This window comes from Cyanistes caeruleus, chromosome 12 (assembly GCF_971803275.1).
Source record: "Cyanistes caeruleus chromosome 12, bCyaCae1.hap1.1, whole genome shotgun sequence".
NCBI classification, from domain to species: Eukaryota; Metazoa; Chordata; class Aves; order Passeriformes; family Paridae; genus Cyanistes; species Cyanistes caeruleus.
This window is the reverse complement of record NC_141712.1, coordinates 14,843,758-14,864,474: the sequence shown is the minus strand read 5'-3', so window position 1 is coordinate 14,864,474 and position 20,717 is coordinate 14,843,758. Positions and strand designations below refer to the sequence as shown.

Below are 20,717 nucleotides of genomic sequence, written 5' to 3'. Positions count from 1 at the left end.
GCTGTACTGTAACCCAAGAACAAGGTTTAACTTAGATTTTAGGGAAAATTTCTTCATGGAAAAGGTGGCTGGGACAGGCTGTCAGACAGTGGTGAAACCATCATCCCTGGAGGTGCTCATAAGGTGTGTGGATGTGGTACCTGGGGACATGGTTTGGTGGTGGACAAAGCAGTTCTGGGTTAGTGGTTGGACTCGATGATCTTGGAGATCTTTTCCAACCTTACTGCTTCTGTGATTCTGTTTTCCCAGTGTTCTTGCTGCTTGTCTGATGATGCACTAAAATGAAATGGTTGCAGCACCAAACCTGCCAGAAGCATTCAGGAAGCATTTGCACAATGCTCTCAGACACATGGCGTGATTTTTGGGGTAGTCCTGTGCAGGGTCAGGAGTTGGATTTGATGTTCCTTGTGGATCCCTTCCAACTCAGGATAATCTCTGAATCCATGATCCAGGCATCCCTGGAATCTGTCTTGCTGGAGTTACTGATGCCAGACAACGCTAGGAGGGTTTCAAATCCATCAAATGCAATGTTATCCTGGTTGCCCAGGAATATCCTTATCACTGATAAGGCAATCCTTAGTTCCATGTCCTTTACTTTGTTTTACTTAAGCACAGACCACAGCAAAACCTCCAGTAAAATTCCAAACTCCCCAGTAATATTCTGCAACCTCATTATGTCACAATGTAAATCTGAATATATATACAAATAAAACCCAAAAATACTACATTTTCATGCTATAAAGGTAGGTCGATTTAATATGGAATTAAATTATAATAATAATTTAATAATATACAATAAATGTCCCCGGTGAACGATCGCGCCCGGCGCGTTTTGCCCCCTGCGCGTCGCCGTAGCTGTTGCCATGGCGACGGGCCCAGCGGCCCGAGGCCCGCGGAGGCGCCGGGAGCTGCCGTGGAGGCCTCAGCCGGGGGCCCCCCGCCCTGCCTGGGCATGAGGCGGGGCCGGGGCCGCTGTCAACCGCTTCTGCGGGGAGAAGGTGAGGGGTGGGAGGCGGTGGAGTGCAGGAGGGGTCTACGCGGCTCTCATCAGAGTGGCTGCCCGGGAAACCGCTCACCCGGCTCGGTCCTTGATGCTTGCTCTTGCGTCCCGGTGCCTCTCTGTCTACCCCGAAAGTGACTTTATGCTCTGTGTTTTATATTCAGTGTTTTCTGGAACTGGATATAAAGGCGTGCGGGCCATACCCACTGCGGGCTTTGTAACAGGTAGCTCAAAGTGATGCACGAACAAGTTTTCAACAGCCTAATGAAAAAAAGGATGACATGATTGGTAATGATTTCTCATCAGTGATGAGCCACTTGCCATGTAGCAACTTAAATGATGAATGCAGGCAGATACTGCTAATTACTTCAAAGGGTGAAGTTAGGAATTTTTTATTCCAGCCTACTTGTTGATAAGACCGTGATGCACTGATGAACATAAATTATATTTTCTGCTAGTCTTACTCCTCTACCAGCTGACCCAAAAAGACATTTCCAGCCCTTTGCCAGGGACTGAAGGGCTGTTTGCATACCAACATTGGAATTGTCTTGCTCACTCTTTCAGCACATTGCCGTGCTTGCTCTCTTCCAGCCCTGTGGAATTCTTCTGGCACTGGAACCATTATCAAAAATACCACAAGTGAACCAGAGACCTCCTTTTCTTTCATCACTCTCCTGTGCATGTTAATCAAACTAATTGAAGTTGTTTGTCATGTTAGATGTTAATTTCACATCCTCTTTAGTTACTGAGGAAGGATGAGAGTGGTGCAGAGGTACCTTGAGTCACCTCAGGTCCAGCAGAGCTCCTCTGTTGGTTTTGTGATGCTGCCCCTGATCAACTGCCTGGTTTGCTCTCTCTGCTACCTCAAGTTTTCTGTGAAGCAGAGCAGCCCAACTCTCTGTTGTTAGAAACTCTCCTGGCCCTGTGGCAAGTGAAAAGCAGCAGCTAATAATCCACCAAAAACTGAAAAAAGGAGAAACTGCTTGTGAGCTCAGAGCTGTTTCTCTTCACATGTGTGTCATCATTTTAGTCTCTAACTTAGTCTGCCTTGGAGAATCTCTCCAGCACCAGATACATAGTATCACATCTTTTTGTTTTCCATTTTTTATTTCTGTAGATGAATATCTGCAATAAACCTCATAATAAGATAGTTCCAGAGGATTTGGGCGAAGCTGTTCCTGAGGTGAAGGTCCAACGTGCTCGAAGAAATGGCTGGAGCTGGCCCCTGCACCTGTTCCAGATCATTGCCTGGCTGCTGTTCCTCTTCTTTGCGCTGGTTGGCTTTGGAATCCTGGTTCCTCTCCTGCCCCGCCACTGGCTGCCCGCTGGTTACATCGTATCCTTGGATATCTTGGATGGGGAGAACATGGGCTGGTACAAACCATCACTGAGGGGGTTTAACTGCACTTGTTAGGTAGCACAGGAAGCATCAGAGAAAAGTGCCTGAGCCAGAATATTTCTCTGAACGTAACCATCATCTTGATCATCTCCTGACTATAAAAAACAGGTGTAAAAAGCAGGTCTCCTGCTTTGAGAGCCTCACTTTAGGTCACTGATGTTCTGCTTGTCTCCTTCATCAGTCTCCATTAAGATTGCTACCTTTGCCTCCAATGCTCTTCTGCTGCCTGCTTCTGTCCATGTGTCTCCTTTGCTTTATATTATTCTTCTACAAGTGTGCTGCACGGTTTGAAGGAAGTCATACGAAAAAAGCCCCTCCTTAAACATCCTTGTTGTGAAGGCAGCCCCATCTCTCTGTGCTGACTGGGTGAGCCATGAAAGGGCAGCTTGACATGCTCGTGGTTGTATGGTTTGTGATGGCTCATGGTGGATGTGCTCCCTGGGCACATCTGTGAGTGATAGACAAGGTGGTGTGGTGTGAGCCTCAGAGGAGAGGTCTCTTATGGGACAGTCTTGAGCAGCAGTTTAGTATACACATCTAAGGAGGACAATGAAGGGTCTAGAGGAGAAGCAGCTGAGGACACTTGGCTTGTTCAGCCTGGAGCAGTTGGGGAGCGATCCCAGTGCTCCCAGTACTCCCAGTGCCACCTGTACTATCACCTGTGCCCAGGGAAGGAACTTCCTCAAGACCAGACCTTGTTCTAAAGAGATGGGGTGTGCACTTTCATCATTTATACATCTGGCACAGATGCCTCTAAGTCTTTGATATGTTTGGGATGATTTTGCTTATGATTGTTAGAGTTTTTATACCTGCATGATTTAGACATTAATATAATTAGCTCAGTGGTCTTACATCTACTTAGCTTGCTCAAATCCTCACTATTATCACAATTCAAACCTTGTGAATTTGTCTACCAAATATCTTAATAATGCAAAATAAAGTTACTCTTAATTCAACAGATTAATATTTCCAGTTTTACTTCCAGTTCATAAAGCACTAGTGTCTCTTTTGTGTCAAAGGCAAATCCCCTCCTGATCTGCTCCACCAGCCATCAGAGCTCCAATGAGCTGGACCTCTCAGAGGCCTCCTTTTTTAACTTACTACACTGATCTATCTTCCATGGGTATTAGTATGATCAGTGATGTGCACATCTGGGTGTATAGAAACAATGACAAATCCTGGATCCTTTGTAGAAGCATGCTTTAAAGGTGTGCTCCTCTTCCTTGTGATTCTAAGGAAAAAGAAAGCAAGGCAATCATTACTACTTCCTTGATGTGACCTTTTTTCCTTGGAAGTCTGGTCCAGTGAAAGGGCATGTGCACAACCTTAACCACACTCCTTTCCAAGGAGTCTGTATGGACTAAGAAACTTGGATCTATGTCAGCAGTCCGTACTTGTGGTCAGATTCTAGTAAGTAAAGGTAACTTTTAAAAACACCCTGTGCTAGGAGGGACACTTCTGCAAGGCAGAGTAGCACATAATGAGGAGGGATGTTCCTGTAGATTTAGTTATTTTTTTCCAGGGAATATTTATTACAAGGCAAATGTCTCAGTAAAGCTGATTGCTACAGTCAGTTATGTAGCAATTTCTAATTCTATGCCATACATTTCTCATCTGTGTGGGATTCATGTATTAAGGATTCAAAGATGTGTTAAATCCTTAACTGTGTGTTTCAGTGTCCAGGAGTGTGTTTTATCTACCATTTAGTTGTTCATCTTACTGCAGTTTCCATTGATCCTGCAGATGCAAATGTGCGAGAAAAAAACTATCTGGGGCCTCTGTCCACCTTCAACCGTAACCAACACGCACATGTCATTGAGAACCATCACTGCTATGTCTGTGATGTAGATGTGTAAGTATCTTTTCTTTCTACTGCTCTGTGTTCTTCAGCATTGCATTTCACCATTAGTCCTTAATGTCAGACTATAAGATTTGAAACTGAACCCTTGAGGAGATACAGTGCAAGTTAAGCTTCATCCTGTAGCAGGGTTCAGATGGTTGGGTAGGGGCTTTCTGTCAGATGTGCACAGAATTCTGTGTTTTGTTTCATTGCTTACCTTGTGAGGAGAAGGCTGTAGTGTGCCATGTTTACTAAGTGTTGGTGTTTTACCTAACAGCGTGTAATTAGTGTGTGTGTGTGCCTGTCTCTGGCTGGATGCCGGCCAGTTGCAGGAAATGCTTGGAGGGCAGGCATTAAGATCAAGCTCTGTAGTATTGCTGAAGGGATTCAAATAAGAACTCAACAATCTCCAAATTAAAAATCATGCAGTGCATTCAAAGGTGAATTTTGTAGTGTTTGGGACTGTGGTCCAGTAGTGACAGATAAGTTTGGGAGATGAAGTACTCCTGATGCAGAAGGTTTACTCACTATTATCAGGATCTCTGCTGCTGCATCCACCTGTGTTTGAGTCACTGAAAAATCATAGTAATGAGCTGCCATGCTAATGCCACCCTTTTTTGTCAGGAGTGCCAAGTCAAAGCACTGTGGAACTTGCAACAAGTGTGTGTGTGGCTTTGATCATCATTGCAAATGGCTCAACAACTGTGTGGGAGAGAGGAATTACTGGTAAGGGCTTGGCATTGTGACAGAAGCACAACACTGCATCAATGATGTGTCTCCTTCTCTTTCCAAAGTTCTCCTGTATCTCAGTCCAGCCTGTACTTAGCCACACAGAACCATTTTTATTTTATCCCCTGTCTGAATAGAATCAGTCATGAGAAAACTAGATGGAAAATACAAGCATAATCATGACATTCAGATAACCAAGGATAAAATTCCTAAGCTTAGAATGTTGTAGCTGAACATCTGTAAGTAAAAACAGAGATCGTAGAATTATTATTTGGAATTAGCAAAAGCTTACAGGATGTTAATTTGGTGTCAGTGCTTCTGAAATCTGGAGTAGGAATGGAACCATGATGGTGCTGTTCCAGTTTGAAACAACCCGCATCTAGATCATGTGCTTTCCCTACAAGACTTGCCAGTTGGCAGGAGTCACAGCAGCATATAGGGATCTCTCATCCATGCAAGGTTTGAGGAAACAATACGGAGACTGTCATTGATGCTTCTCAATTTACTTTCCTGTACTTAAACCCCATGGAAAGCAAAGTGATGTTGTTGCTAGGTGCCATGTTACACTGCCCTCAGATTTTAGAGAGCTTTGTCTGTCCTGGATATACTTGACTGTTTTGTAACCATGGTTGCACTAAAGAGTAACAATTTAGCCTCTCAGAGTAACAAATAATAAGTAAAGCTGTTCACCAGTATCTGTACGATACTGGTGTAAGAAAGCATGACAGTAATTTGAGATAACTGTCTATATCTTTATTAGAGGCTGGGATATTGAATTGTATGTGTGATGTTATTGAAGCCACTGAGACCTCTCCCTTTCCTGGCAGGCTCTTTTTGAATAGTGTGCTGTCTGCCCTTCTGGGCCTGGGGCTTCTGCTGCTCATCGCTTTCTACGTCTTTGTGGAGTTCTTCGTCGACCCCACAGTGCTTCGCTCTGACCAGCACTTTGATGGTACAGCAGTGCTTCACATGAGCATCCTGGGAATCAGCCAGCATATCTTGATGAGGGTTTGGATTCTGTGAACTCTTCCACAGAGGAGGAACTTCATTCCTTACTGTTTCAATTTGATATTTCTGTTAGGGTTCCTCTGCTCAGCTGGATGGAATGTCTTTCCTTACAGAGCTAATTGCTCTTCCTAAAAGCCCTGCAGGCACCAGATTTCTTAGGCCTCCAGTGCATAATGGGCCTGCAGCTACTTTTGAGTTAACAGAATTTCCAGCTGTAAAGTTTATTTAGAGATAATTCATACCCAGACAATCTATTTACCTCCAGCTCTCTTTGTTTTATAGCTTTGAGGAACCACATGGACCGCTGGTTTGTGTTTCTTCCTGCATCTCCTGTTGAGACTCGGGCACCTGCAATTTTGGTGACAGCTGGGATTTTTATTCTTCTGAGCCTAGTGACCATGATCTTGTTGGGCCACCTCTTGACCTTTCACATCTATCTCTGTAGGTATTTTGTTCCTGTCATCTGCACCCCCATTTCATTTTTGCTTATCTTCTACTCATCCTGCATTCACTGCGTGTTCACCCATGTCACTAACATATACCTACTGTGCAAGATTGCCATTGAAAATGTGCAAAATTGGGATTTAACATTATATTTCTGAGTTCTCCCCTGTACCAGGTAGGCTTATCAGTGCATATGTAATTTGGAGTTCATATTGGGCCTCTGCAGCCATGTTCAAGCTATGTTACCCTGAAACTGAAAGCACATGGAAGGGTTTTGGAGAGGCCAAGTGGATGAACTGGTCAATCTCAGCTTGGTGCCAGGAATGGCAGATTCAGATTGACTCTGCATATGGCCTTTGTGAGTCTCCTCACTGTGCTCCCCAGTAGTTCTGTTTTGTGAGGGAGCCGGTGTTTTCCCTTACCCCAGAGAAATGTGGATGTACAGAGCTAAATTTCTGATTGAAGCACTGCCATCCAGATTAAGGTCCCTTTATGGAAATTGTACCATGTTGATATAAGAAGATTTGTGGAATTCAGAGGAAGAGGCTTTCAGAAAGGCATCTCTAGATCGACTGCTTGTTGCTCTGTCAAGAAAGGATATTTTTGTTTGTTTATGTAGAGATGGGCATCAAAAACTTTTTTTCAGCCATCGTCTAAAATTAAGCCAATGCTTTTTGGCTGCTGCTGAAAGTCATGGTAGGGAAAGATCTTACATTTGCAGTAGCTGGTGGTGCCAAAAGTAGGAAAGAAGGGACGTGGTGGAAGAGAAGTGAGAACAGTTCTTACAGAGGATCCTTGGATGGATTTTCATGTTCTCAGTTAACGGACCTGCAGATGCCAACCCAAACTAGGTCAGCACAAACCAGCACGGCTCCAGAAGCAAAACAGTTGCACTGCTGGAGTGTAGTGTTTGATAGGTGAGTGTTCCCCAGCTGGCATGGACAGTACACTCAGTGAGGACACTGACCATCATTTTCTTCCAGAGCCTCTTTGAGTTGAACTGAAATTTGGGCACACTGCAATTTTACTTCCTTGGCAGAACTGACAACTGGCTTTTCAGGGTTAATGGCACTGCCTAGAGATTTGAAAGTTTGATCTAGCACCTTTTAAAGACAAAAAGCATAACAAAGCTCCAGGAAGGTTTCTTCTGAATGAAAAGGATTATTCTGTTTAGTCCTGAGTGGTATTTGTCCCGTCCTTGTGTGCAGCTTCCACAAGAGGGTGCTCCCTGCCTGAGATAATGACCTGCGTTATCTGTCAGACGGAAACCTCTGTGTGTGCCACTAGTCGTGCTCTGGGCTTAGGGGACATTTTGCTGCTCTTGTCTTGGGGTGATTATTTTTCCTCTTTCAGAATAGATTTCGAGCCAAACTAACTTCTACTTTTGACCCAATTTTAAATCTTTATCTTCCATCTTACATGGACACAGAATTATTGCTAATGTTTTTAAAGTTTTATTACACTATAATCTGCTGCCCTAATGAAACTGTTCCCAGCTGTGCAGAATGTAGTGTGTAAGCCCTTGCTTTAAAGGAGGGGTGTCCCCACACTGAAGCCTTTATTGTGTGCTGCATATGAGTATGGATTGCACTTACCACTGCATTTGCACTTACTACTGGGTTTCAGGGACACAAAGTATGTCTGAACTTAAACTCCTCTTGTTTCATACCTGTAATTGTCAGTAGTCTCCTCTGAATGTTTTAAGGTAGGCAGTGTTTTAATGAGCTGTCTTCATTCTTTTGGGACTTGAAATATACTTTACCAATTCAAATGTAATTAATGTTGATCAGTATTTCTTCATATACGCTTTTGTATTTCAATAATTAAATTACAGAAATTAAATAGCACCCATGTGAGTACGGTCCTTAGGCTTCCTGTTAAAAAAAGGCTTAAGTCAAGTATGACTGTTAAAATGTAGTATCTAGTTTAGTTACAACTGCAGTGAAAATTTCAGCGTTACTCTCTAGCTTAATTGCTCACTATGATCACTCAAAGAAAGCAGGTTATTCTCAGAATAGTAGGTCCATGTATTCAAAATTACTAGTCTTGATTCAGACTCAGTTCTGGAGGCATTTGGTGAAGCATGGCACTTCAGAAGCTTGGAGGGAGGATATTTTTTCTTCTTCAGTACCAAGAGGCTGATAACAGAATAAAAAGAAAAAAATAGTAGGCAATATAGGAAAGGATATAGGGTTATTCACAGACTGATTATATTTTGCATGTTATGTGCTGCAGTGCTATCTCATCAAAAAATGCAGTATTTTAACTAAATAGCTCTATTAAAATGTTTTTAATATTACACTGTAAGTATTCAGAAACCAACAAAATCCAATTTAAAAATCGTTAACAGGCCTTTGCTTATGAAGCAACAGTCTGTTTTTTAAAGAAAGCAAAGGGTGCCATTCTAGGAGCACTTGCCATCACCCTGCACTGTCCCTGTTAAGTAATCATTTGGCTGCAGACTCACATTCATCTCTCTGTTCTCTCTTCTTGGCCAAATGGATCCTGAATTTTTATTTCTTCATAAGGTGATTGCTTTAGCAGTGGTGCATCTCTCCTCTGCTCTCCCCCACTTCTCTATGAAGTAGTCCTGTGTTCAGGGCATGGTTTTGAGGGGTAAGAGATCAGTGCTATAAATGTCTTCAGGCAGAGTGAGGATTTTAGTCCAGATGATCCTAGGCATCTGCTTTAACTTCAGTGCTTCTGTAAAACAGGAGGAATAACTCCCAGGCTGTGCACTAAAACCCTTTAGCATCCATTTCTGGGGTTTATTCTCTAAAAATACTTAAGGTCATTATGGGAAGAATGTCTGTGTTTTGGACTCTTTTGGGTCTCATGAAGAATCCAAGTTGCTCAGAAATGTCACATGCTTTTGATCATTCATGGGAGCAGATGTGTTTGCATGGGGACCTGGAGAGCTCATAAAGTCAGGGACATGTGAGCTCCGGGCACAGCTGTTTGGCATGAGGCAAGCTGTGCAGTTGATGCTCACTGGTTTACACATTAAGTGTCTCAATTACTACAGGACACACTAACCTGCTCAGTTTCTTCTCTCCATTTAGCAACTTCTGATTGCTCATAAAGCTGTTTGTACAGTACAGATTTGGATTTGCCCTGAAATGAACTGAACAAATTACTAAAGTATAGAGGGGTGTACCATTCTAGGACACTTTAGAATAGCAACACTATAAGAAAGCATTGTGATGGTGACAATAAAGGATATAGGAGGATGTACAGTGTGCAGTACTTTTGGCTTGGATTATCAGTTTCTTCATGTTTATAGTTACTATTTGAATATAGTTGTCCAGCCTGTTTGTATAAGTTCAGTCAGGGAGGGCCTTTCCTGTGCTGACAGGTCTCTTTCTTCCCTTTCAGTGTGGCACAAGCTGACTACGTATGAGTACATCCTGCAGCAGCGTCCCCAGCAGCAGCCAGACAAGGTAGACAAGAAACAGGAGTCTTCTTCCTCCCAAGTGAGACCCAGTCAGGTACTCATCCTACTTTCAGTCCATTTCCCAAAAGCAGTCTTGCTCATTCACTGTGTAAACTTTGCTTCACTTTCTTGAGCTCTATATTTTAAAGACAGTTGCTGGAGATAAGACTTCAGAGGTACTTTGATGGAATTGAGTAGGATGTGAAGGAGTGCAAGGCCTGCCATTCCATGAACACTTTAGGTATAAGCAAGTACTGCTTTCAAAGGAATCAATCCCACTCACTCTCTTCCTCCACCATTTGTTTTGGGCCCTGCACTATCTTGTCTCTTCTGCCAGCACAGCTGTTCATTAGGACAGGGTGGGGGAACTCATCTGAGTAACAATAAATGTTATTAAAAAAATAGTTGGGCTGGCCCAGCTCTCTCCCATTCGGTTCACCAAGCAGTCACATAAATGCCTGGCTCAGCACGAATGAGGGTGACTGAAGAGTGGAAGAATCCTTTCCCTGAAAAAGACAGGACCATCTGTTTGGGTGGCACAGCACATCTTGGGAGTTTGTGTCATGACTTCAAATGTGACGGGCTCTAGGGCTGGAGAAACTGGGGCTAACCACTGAGCAGCTAATAATACCAGTAATTTAACCATGTTGAAAGTGAAAAGGACACCAGTTTTTCAGAAATTACCCTGATATCTGCTTTTCTTTTAAATGAGTCTGTATAATAAGGGTCCTTGTTATTATCACAATGTTAATCTATATCTCTGTAAACCGAGTTCTACAAGCTCTTAAATGCTGCTAGATTCTGCAGAGGCAAATATATCAGGCTCTGAATTGATAGGTTTAGTATAATTTATTTTGTTACAAGGCAAAATAAATTATTGGATTAACTCAAATTTTGACTGGACACATTCTGTACTGACTTCAATAGGGGCTTGAACTAGAAACTTCCAGAAGTTCTTCCTATTCTAAATTATTCTGTGAGTCTCAGTCATGTGTAACTTTTAATTTTATGCAAATAAGTTATCTGCTATACAAACAGTTTTATCTTTCATAAGAAATTAATTAAATACAAGCATCATCCAGGTATTGTCTGTAGAGATACTGGGATATCTCTGGATTCATCCATAGTTCTTCCCTATCAAAGCAAAGGGGAAAGTGAGCTCATTCAGTTTTGTATAATATGAAGTCCCTAGCTTTTCATATATATTTTTTATTGTTTTGGAAAAGTAGAACTTTCAGTTTAAACAGAGGTTTCCATAACAACAAAAATATTTGGCACTTCATTTCACAGAGCTTTGCTTACTATGCAAATTAAAACAATAATAAAGCATTAGCTCTAATCATCTAGTGACTGGATTTTAATTGATACTGGAAAGGTGTTTGAACAGGGGTGGACTTCACGTGCGTGTGCACATTTGGGATGTTGGCATTCAGTGATGTTCTCCTGTCTGCATTGGTTCTTACCTAGATATGTGTGAATATGATTAATTTGAAGCAGCAAGCCTGGAAGGAGCAGGGTGAAAAGGAATTTGGTGTTTAAGGATTACAGTTAGGACCTTGGGGAACGAGAAAGACTGGATGATGCCCAGTAACATTGTTAGGAAAAATGTTAACCCACCAGATTTTCCTTGTTTCTTACATAGCAACCAGAGATAAACACAAACAAATAGATTGGAGTAGGAGGACACCAAGTGACTTGCCTTTTGTATGCTGTGTTGAATACAGCCTTCTTTAGCTTGAACACTGCAACCCTTTGTAATTGATCCAACATGTTGTAAGCATAAAATGGAAATCATCCTCTTCCCACTTTTGTCTGAACTGTTCATTCATTTTAGGGACTAAGAAGAAATATGCATTTGCCCTTTAATGCTTGCTTTTGAGCCTTATTCAAGCTTGAGCGTTGGTTTTGGCTTCAGTTTTCAATGTTGGTCTGTGGTTAAGTCTTCGGCTATGTTCAGGTAAAGGATTCTTGTTCAGGATAAAGGATTCTTATGTACTTGTAGGATACACAAATTAAGAGCCCGAATTTTGCACATTTAAGTGGTTCAGATGTCACAAAAATGCAAAACAGTTGGACGCATTGAGCCTTTGCTTCTATTAACATACCTAAAGCAGGATGTGCAAGTAACCATTTTTTTTCTGTAGTCATTTGCAGTCCAAAGAAATATAAACTAAGCCAAACCCTATGCTTAAATGCATAATTGCATTCATGCCAGAGAGCTGACTTTCATATGAGGCCAGCTGGGATGTGATTCTTCTCACATTCCTAAAGCTTTGAACTTGCTTTGGAAACTGATTCAGGTTGGTAGGGTTTGATTTTAAATACTAACTGCAGTTTTTACTCAGCTTCCCTTACATTTTCAGTACTCTTTCTTTCTTCCAATGTCAATGTAAGACAAACTTCGTATTCACTCTCATCCTAAATATTTGCAATAGACCCACTTTCCTTGGGACAAAAACTTTTTTTTCCTGTTCAGTTTTGCTTCCCCTCCAGGCAGACAGCACTTCAGGGCACTTCCTGACACTGAAATGGTTGATAAGGGCAGCTGCACTGGGCAAGGAAGCTGAATCCATCCTGGGCTTGTAAACCATGGACCTTAGTTTGGTCACAGCTGAAATTTGGTGAACATAGCCAGATTTGCATGGGGGCAGAACTTGGGCAGTCTGTCCAACAGTCTGCTTTCAGCAGGAGCAACAGCTGAATCTTGGCAGTCCAGCTGCAAAGGATGGCTTGTCTTGATGCTGCAGTGGAAGGATTCTGAGTCTCCTGCTAAATGCCTGGGAGCAGAGCGAGGCTTGGGCTCTGTGCTGTGGCTGTGGCTTGTGTCACACTGTGAGAGAACATTGTATTTTCTACTGATTGAGTCTCATTTGTTTTCCTAATCAGCTCTAATGCTTTACTTTCATTTATGTGGCTGCTTTGGTTCTACATTATTTATAGAAGGCTGAAATGAACAAAATGGATTTAAAAAGGCTCTTTCATTCCCTGCTTGGAAAGAAATTGTCCATGTTATTCTCAAGATGAATCATTTATTAAACTCCCTTGAAATGCCAGTCCTGCAGTCCTGTTTATGTGCTGTGGACATTGAGTCCTGATTGTTTTCAGTAATTCTGTGCAGTGGGATGTCCTTTCAGCTCGTTTCAGCCTAATCTGCTTCCCTCTGAAAAGACCTGCATCTCCTGCCTGTCCACTCACAGTGACACGAGACTTGTGTCTGGTCTCCTCCTCTCATGACTCAGGTGCATGTGGCCTGAATGAAAATCTTGATTGTAAATGTCCCAAGGAGCTTTGAGGAGACATTTGTTTACACTTTGTGCTCAGTTGGTGATAAATGATGATCTGACTTGAGTTACAAGTTCCAATTAAAATACGTGTAGTAAATTTCTGCAGATTATTAATCTTGCATTTGGATAAATTTTTAAATCAGAAAGTCATATTTTTAAATACTAAACCAATTCCCTTCAGATGTTATGTTACCACCTCTAAAACAGGTGAAATTATTTTTTTTCTCTTTTTATTTGCCTTTCCTTTTTGTTCGTAACATCTGAAATGATTTCTTGTCTGCCACTGAATGTACAGCTCCGTTAATTATTTTCTATTTCAGAGACTGCTGCTTTGTATATAAAGTTTACACTGCTTTTCTCACATCCTTCACTTTCCATCTTTACCTCTAGCAATATTGATTTTTTTGTGCCATTTACCACCCTGTAATTCAATATTGCAAAGATCTTCCGCAGCTCTTTGCGGCTGGCTTTCATTTTTAATGCCTTACATCAGGGAGTGTCATCACCAGGCTTCTCACTGCTCTGCTCTTTTGTTGATTGTTTATGAATTTGTTGAAGTGCAGAGGCCCTGGATCTCTCAGGAACCCATTTGTGCCATGTCCAACTTTGACTTCATTTTCTCAAATTTGCTGATCAGGCTGTTCAGAAAAATAGGTCTTCATGAGCTTGTTTTAGCTATTTTTGAAGCTAATGCCTATCACATTTTAAATCCTTCCATCTTAACCTAAAAGTTACTTTAAAATATCTTTATAGTCACTGCACAGTGAAATACCTATGAGGAAGTTCCCTTGATGGTTATTCAAGTTTAAGAGCAGCTGATAAGTGGTGTCAAGGTTCTTCTGAGCATGGTTTATCCTTTTTTGATAACAGGGCTTCATACCCTTCATCCCTTGGTACTCTGACCATCTTAACTGGGTATTTTTGAGGGAGGACTGGGGTCCTTTCCTGTAATGCAGCACTTGGATTTAGGAGGTTTATTCTTAAAATGTTTCTGAAAATATGCAGTTTTCAAGTTCAGCTGTCATTACTCTGAGTTTGTCCATACCTGAGGCAAATAAGCAATATATCACACTCATTTTTAAACATCAGCAGGTCTTAGCCATACAGGGTCACACAAGAAATAGAAAATACTTTATGTTTTTCCTGTATATTTCATGCTTTCACCTTCCTCACCTCCATTTTGCATTTAAAAGACATTTTTTTGCATTCACTGCAGAGCTCCTCAGATTAAACTGTGTAACTAATGGAAGCTGTAAGCTTTAAATGTAGTCCCAAGAAATGACTGAGCTGACTTCTGTAAGTGTGATTTGGTTTTGAGTCACATGAAATATAACTGGACTAAACAAATTAATCATGGACTTCTAATTGTGCCAATCTTGGTTTTCTATCTTCTTAAGCAGCAGTTTACTGCTGTGCTACTTGTAATGACAAAAGATGTCTGGCATGAGGAGAAAGAGTGCACCTGTAATGAAAATCCATCTTCTCCCCTCTGTGTTTGTATTAGTCTGAAAATATTTTTTTTTTTTTTTTTTTTTTCCAGGAAGCAGACTTATTGTCAGGTAATCCTGGCTATAGAGACCCTGTAATTCAAGTAGAGGAATTCTCATCAGTAACTTCAAGAAAAAGGTGAGAAAAGTTGAGGATAAGATTCTCCCACCAGCATGTGTGGTGAATGGGAAATTGCTATCAAGGTCACTGATGGGCCCTAAGACAAAAGTACTAAGAAGGATAGGGAGCACCAGTGTTTGCAGCAAGGTATGGTGAAATCTTCGAGCTTCAGGAGGGTAGATACCTGTAGGAATACTTGTCTTTCCACTCCTGGGAAAATATAATTCCTAGAATACTCTCATTAGGCTGTTTTATATTAAATATTTTTCTATTAATTGTTTTATATTAAAATTACATTAAGGCTGGCTGATTTGTCCTGTGACTCCTCTGTTGAGCTCATTATAATTACATGATTTCAGGTTGTGGAGAAATGTATCACAGCAGTTGCAAGTTTATTACACAGGCAAGCACTCATGGGTAACAGGATCCTTGTTTATTAATTACTCCTGTTCTGTTAACTTGTGTCCCTAATTTCCTTTTTATTTTGCAAATTGTGCAGGAAGAATTCCCCTGCAGTTTTGCTGGGGATGCTGTGTGAGGCAGGGGAGGCTGTGATCAGCCTGATCTGTACGTGCAGGCAGAGGGCATCAGACTTAAGTCCTGTCATAGGGAATCACCTTGTATGTCTGCTGTGTTTTAGCTTTCCAAAGCTCTATGTCCATAACCAAGAGAGTGACCCCAAGCAGAGCTCATCCCCTGAGTCCTCATCTCTTCACTCTGTGTCCCCTTCCCAGGTAAGGAGGATTTTCCACACACCAACCTGCTGCTGGCACCCATGCAGGTGCTTGGGCATGCTTACTCTAGAGCAGGCTGTGCTTACCCCCTGCTCACACAGACTCTGCCTCCCCTCAGTGTGTGGCTGCAGGTGTGGCTGTGCCCTGCAGTCACCACATCTGGGTGATGTTCTCCTGTCTCTGCTCACAGGCATGGTCAGAGCTATCCTACAGTTCCCTCATAAGCGCACAGCTGTAACACAGCTGTAATCCAATGCCTTGCTGCCCCAGTGCAGCTCAGTGACTCTGACTGTACAGCTTTGTTGATGTAAGAAGCTCTGCATGTTTCTGTAGAGAAAAATCCAACAGTTTAAATGTTCAGATAAAGCACCTGCCCAGGGAAAGATGGTGTGTGTGGATATGGAGCTTGAGGGTATGGAACAGCTCTCCAAAGTGTTGGACTGGACTCTTGATATTCATGTGTCTGCATCCAGATGCTCTTTCCTCTTGCTCAGATGGCAGGTGGTGGTGCTTTCCCTCTTTCCTCCAAGCTTATTAATCAGCCTTGCCATCTAGATGGTAGGAAAAATTAGTTTTCACCTGTACTATATTTGGGACAAGGACTGTCCCTTCCTTGGGACATCCTGTGCTGTGTGAGTTTTGGGCCCCTCTTCTAGTGTGGCTTTACAAATGCAAGCAACCAGTAAAACCCCCAGATCTATGAGACAACAGCTTAAAGGTACCTACACAGAGTCACTGTATGCAGATAATGTGGGTGTGTGTTCATTAAATGCCTGTTCTCTATTACTGCTTTGTAGTAGTCTTAAATGGTAAAATATTCTTGGACTTTGGTTATACCTAGTGCTTGTTATTAAAAGTAGGAAGAATTAAAAAGAGGTAACAAGTGAACAAATTGTCTCCTTACTTTGGGCTGGTGAAGTAACTTCCCTTCTCTTGGGCCACTTGCTTTCACAGCAACAAAAGAAAAGGAGAAAGAAAATGCAGAAAGCTTCTTCCTCAGCAATGGACAGAGGATCTAAAGCACGTGCTTCTCCTCAACCCTCATTCTCAACCTCAGATCCCCCAGGTGAGAGTGCACCAGTCAGCTTCTCTGCTGAATCTTACATAAATATATGTATGATTTGCTTTAACACTAGTGGATCAGCCATAACAGAGTTCCTGGGCTTGTTGATGTCTTTGTGGGGCTGAGAGATCTCTCTCCCCTTAAGGTTTTTCTCCCTTTATTTCCATCTGCAGAGTTCCCAGCCACAGCTGCTGCCACCTCACCTTCCCACAGCCTTCACCTCTTAGTGCCAGCTTTTCCTCTGAGAGCTGCTGTGTCCCCCAGCAGCATGGGCCTCATCCAGGCAGCAGGACCTCCAGCTGACTATCACTCAGAGTCTGCTGAGTCCATGGATGAGATTCCTCTGGCTCAGACTCGCCTTGGGAGCCCTGTCCTTCAAGGGCCTCCTAAGAATAACTCAGGCAACTCTCAACATTATCACTTGTCCACAGACAATCCCAGAGGAGTCAGGAAGAAGAATCTGTGTTCTGAGCACAAGGTCAAAAGGAGAAGCTGCCAGCAGGACAGACGTGTGGAACGAGACCTGGAACTTTTTTCTAAGATTCCTGCTGTGTTTGTAAGTAAGAGCAGTGGAGAACCTCTTGTCCCTCAGCCCCAGCCCAGTGAGAGCACATCCGAGCCTGACCACAGAAAATGCACCAGCAAGCAGCATGTGGGCACACATGATCCATGCTCAAAGGACATAAGGACAAGCACCACAGCGGCCTAGGGATCATCCTTCCAAAGCCATGGCCTTTGGGAGCAGCGTTAGTGCTGTGCAGAGGCCTACAGTACTCACCCCTCACTGTGCACATGCTGTCAGGCTGCAGTGGGACATTTCTCATCCTCAGCCAAAGGCAAGAGGCAGCAAGGTGGCAAACCTGAGGTAGACTTGTTGCTCAAGAGAGCTCAAGTGCTTTCCCTGGGAAAGGGCCAACCCCTCTTGGCCCTCTGCTCACTGGTACTGCAGTAACTTCCCAGCAGAGTGTGTGGGGAAGAATAAGGCTGCACCTCTGCCATTCCCTGCACGCTGAAAGCTATATTTCCATCTGCCTACACCCTGTCAGTCTTTGGATCATGCTCAGGGGCTTCAACAGGTGGTCAGGGAGTAACCTCAGGATTGCCCCATCCCTTATACTGCTTTCCACTGTGCACCCTCAGGCCCAGTCTGCCACCAGAATGTTCTCTGTAAGGCAGCATAGTTTGACCTGCTCCCCCTTCCCAGCAGTCCAGGGTGCCACATGCTGCAGCATTCTCATCAGAAGTCTTGGGACTTCTGGAGAGCAGGCCCTGAAACCTTTCCAATTCCTGGGCTGCCAGATCTGTATTAGTGCACAGCCAAGCCTGGGGTGTGTGTAGTACAGAAAGATCCTACAGCAGACAGTGGGGCACATGGCCAGTGCCTTGAGCCACAGCACCCTGTGCTGGGGGTGATCTGCAGAGAGCTGGGCTGCCATCCTACAGCACCTGTGCTCTCCTTGCCCTCGTGGCTTCCCCAGGCAGCATGCCCCATTCCAGATTCCTGGCTGAGTGCTGAGGCTGGGCTTCCAGCAAGCCCAGATCTGCCTAGCAGCCAGCTAATCTCAGAGCCCAGACAGCAACTACACACACCTCTCCATGGGCTTTGCCACCAGCATGGTCATGTCTGACAGGATTTGGCACAGCCCTGAGCAGCAGCAGTGGCATGGCTGGATGCACGTTTCCAGACACATCACCAGCACAGCACACTGCTGGTGCTGTGAACAAACAGGTGCACCAGCAAAGAAAAGGAAGACAGGGGAGTTTTCATCACCCTTCCAAATGTTTTGATGCATGGAAGGCACAACTGACCTTTCTCCAGGTTATGGTGGGTACAGGTTAGGGAAGGAGAGGACAAAGCACGGTGCTGTGAGAGTCGAGCTAAGCTATTCTCCCCTTGTCTAGCTCAGTCTGCAAGCATTCCTTGCAGCTGGGTCAGAGCAGGAAAGGGGATCTGGGGACAAAGGCTCTGTGGGCACAGTCAACACAGGACAGGCAGGCTGGACTCCCAGCCTTGATGGGAGACAGTAGCCTGGGAGAAAGACCTGGAGGTGTTTTAAAGGGCTGCCTTACCACCCTTCTCTTGTCTGATTTTTGTCTCCTGAAAGAACTGGGATGAGGAGCTTTGACTCTTCATCAAATTACACAATCTATTGATCAGAAAAAGCGAAGCCTCGTGTAGCTGTTGAAGTAATTTTGTGTCAGTTTGGAGGAAGGGCTGGCCTGTGGTCACACTCCTTGCAGCTTCCCTGCCTGCTGCAGGGCAGTGCCTGTGGCCAGTGGTGCCCTCTGGCAGTGTGACCCTCTGGAAAAGCAGGTGAGTGTGGACCAGCAGACATGACACTGGCTGTCTGCAGAGACCAGGGCATTGCTCACCAATGGGTCCCACTTAGACAAAATACTCCCTATTGTTTCTCCTCATGTCAATTGTCGTCCAAGGAAATTACATCCTGCAACAATGCTGGGCTTATGGTTTTCCAAGGCCAGCTGTCCCTCCACCAGAAAGTATTGGTAATTCCTCTTCAGTAGATGCCCCTGAGCAGACCTTGTGTGTTTCCTCACTCTGTCCATGTAGAATCAGTCCCAAAATCATGTATGGAGCTCTTTGGTAGCTCTGGCCACAATAAAATTTTCTATATTCTTTGCTAAATAGTTTCCTCCTTTCTTTTGCAGCAATCCCTGGCTCTTCCCCATTGAAGATCCCCAGGTTGTTTGGTTCATTTCTCCCTGAGCCTCTGGAGTTCCAGAAGGGCTCAGCACTGTAATTGATATGGGGGTGACAGCAGTCTCCTCTCCACAGGGTCTTTCGGTGGTTTCATGGGAGTGTCTTCCCTGAGGGATAGGGATCAGACCACCTTCTCCCTCTGTAACCCAGCCTGGTTTTTGTGCTGGAGCAGGGTGAGCATCAGAGGGAGGAGGCCCAGCCAGCTCTGCATTGTGCTGCAGAAAGGCTGCTGTGCTTTTGGGCTGAGGGGAGCTGGGTTTCCTGGGCTATCAGATGTCCAGGGACATCCTTCTGCTGCTTTCAGCTGGAACATTTGCTCCACTCTGCTGAATAACTCAAGGCTGCCAAACATGCAAGGCTGTGTCTGTGTCTGTGCATTGGAGCAGCTGGATGCTGAGCCAAGAGCCAGGCTCCAGCAGGACGGGCTCCCAGCACTGCCAGTCTTGGATTCTGATCTCCTAAACCTCAGGGGCAGCAGGAGGATCGTGTGTGCCACATGGTGATTGAAATTGGCTGGGGTCTGTGTTTTTGCAACAACCCCATCCAAAGAGCGCTGTTGAAGGTGCTCAGTGAGCACCCAAGAGTGAAAATGTTGGGGCTGAGATGGTTTTAGCTCCTGGACCCTCCTTCCCAACCTTGCTTTTATCCTCTTGGGCCTTTAATATTGATACCCTGCAGATTCAAGTGCCAATGGCATTTCTGCTGCTCTGCATGAGGAATGTCCATAGCAGACCCATGGCAGTAAGCAAAAGGAACAAGTCACATTGGGGTGCTGCTGCAGAGTCCAGCATGTGGGGAGAGCAGTCCTGGGCTCAGCACCAGAGGGCTGCAATTACCACAAGCTACAGCCCAAGACCATAAGAGAACTGGGTTGAGGTCCTGACAGCAGAAGTCCTGATGCCTTCAGCTCCCCATCACTGCAGACACATTGAGGTCTGACAAGCACATTCTCCAGCACTGAATAAAAGGATTTTGCCACAGCGTGAACTCTCCCATCAGCTGCAGGCAGTGCCCTGGACCAGCTGTTTCCACCACAAGACACTGTGGCTTTCTATTGGGAAGAAGCAATGATTTGCAGGATGACAGCTTTCCACAGTCCTTTGAAATCATGTCATGGTGCCTGGCCATTGTCTGGCAGCTGTGCCAGGCCCCGCAGTGCCTGCTCCAAGCCTCCGCCTTGGCACGGGATGCGCGTCGTGCTTACTTTTGTCTTTGAGCCTGACTCAAGTTTCTTTGTTTCCTCTTTGAAGTCAAGGGGACCTTCCTTTGGGAAATGATTTGTAGAAGTCTGTCTCTGCACTGCTTTTGACACGTCCTGAGAGCATCTCCAGGAGCTGCGGGGTGGGGGAAAGGAAGTCCCTGCCAGAGGATGGAGCGTTCGCCCCGCTCCTGTGCCCGGTGCCGTGCATGGCACGACGGCAGCTCGTGCTCGGTGGCACGGACCGGGCACGGA

At 44.2% G+C, this 20,717-nt stretch overlaps 1 protein-coding gene and 1 long non-coding RNA gene across 8 annotated transcripts; one reads left to right on the top strand and one right to left on the bottom strand.

Moving 5' to 3' along the window:
• Positions 1-827: 827 nt before the first annotated feature.
• ZDHHC1 (zDHHC palmitoyltransferase 1) lies at positions 828-19,189 on the top strand. 7 transcript variants are annotated; one of them, XR_015275490.1, is made up of 12 exons: positions 828-998; positions 2,118-2,336; positions 4,076-4,251; positions 4,864-4,965; positions 5,796-5,920; positions 6,259-6,417; positions 9,796-9,908; positions 14,678-14,763; positions 15,386-15,479; positions 16,434-16,545; positions 16,974-18,051; positions 18,426-19,189. XR_015275490.1 is itself a non-coding variant. In XM_023934625.2 (11 exons), the coding sequence occupies exons 2-11, from the start codon at positions 2,118-2,120 to the stop codon at positions 17,249-17,251; spliced, it is 1,464 nt and encodes a 487-aa protein (XP_023790393.2). In that variant the 5' UTR covers positions 828-998; the 3' UTR covers positions 17,252-19,189. The 7 variants fall into 7 exon arrangements, 5 of the variants coding, with proteins under 5 accessions (XP_023790393.2, XP_023790391.2, XP_086704061.1 ...); XR_015275489.1 differs by having other exon boundaries at positions 16,716-18,051; XM_023934625.2 differs by having other exon boundaries at positions 16,974-19,189.
• On the bottom strand, positions 8,197-9,796 carry LOC147650872 (uncharacterized). The gene is made up of 3 exons (XR_015275493.1): positions 9,457-9,796; positions 8,888-9,123; positions 8,197-8,558 (listed from the first exon to the last, which is right to left on the bottom strand). It is a non-coding gene; the product is annotated as an uncharacterized LOC147650872 (long non-coding RNA).
• Positions 19,190-20,717: the final 1,528 nt, after the last annotated feature.

Coding starts and splice junctions, on each gene's coding strand:
- ZDHHC1 (XM_086847934.1), top strand. CDS start 2,118: ATGAATATCTGCAATAAACCTCATAATAAGATAGTTCCAGAGGATTTG. Junction 2,337..4,075: donor GGCTGCCCGCTGGTTACATC/GTATCCTTGGAT, acceptor TGTGTGTTTCAG/TGTCCAGGAGTGTGTTTTAT. Junction 15,480..16,433: donor ACTCTGTGTCCCCTTCCCAG/GTAAGGAGGATT, acceptor TTGCTTTCACAG/CAACAAAAGAAAAGGAGAAA.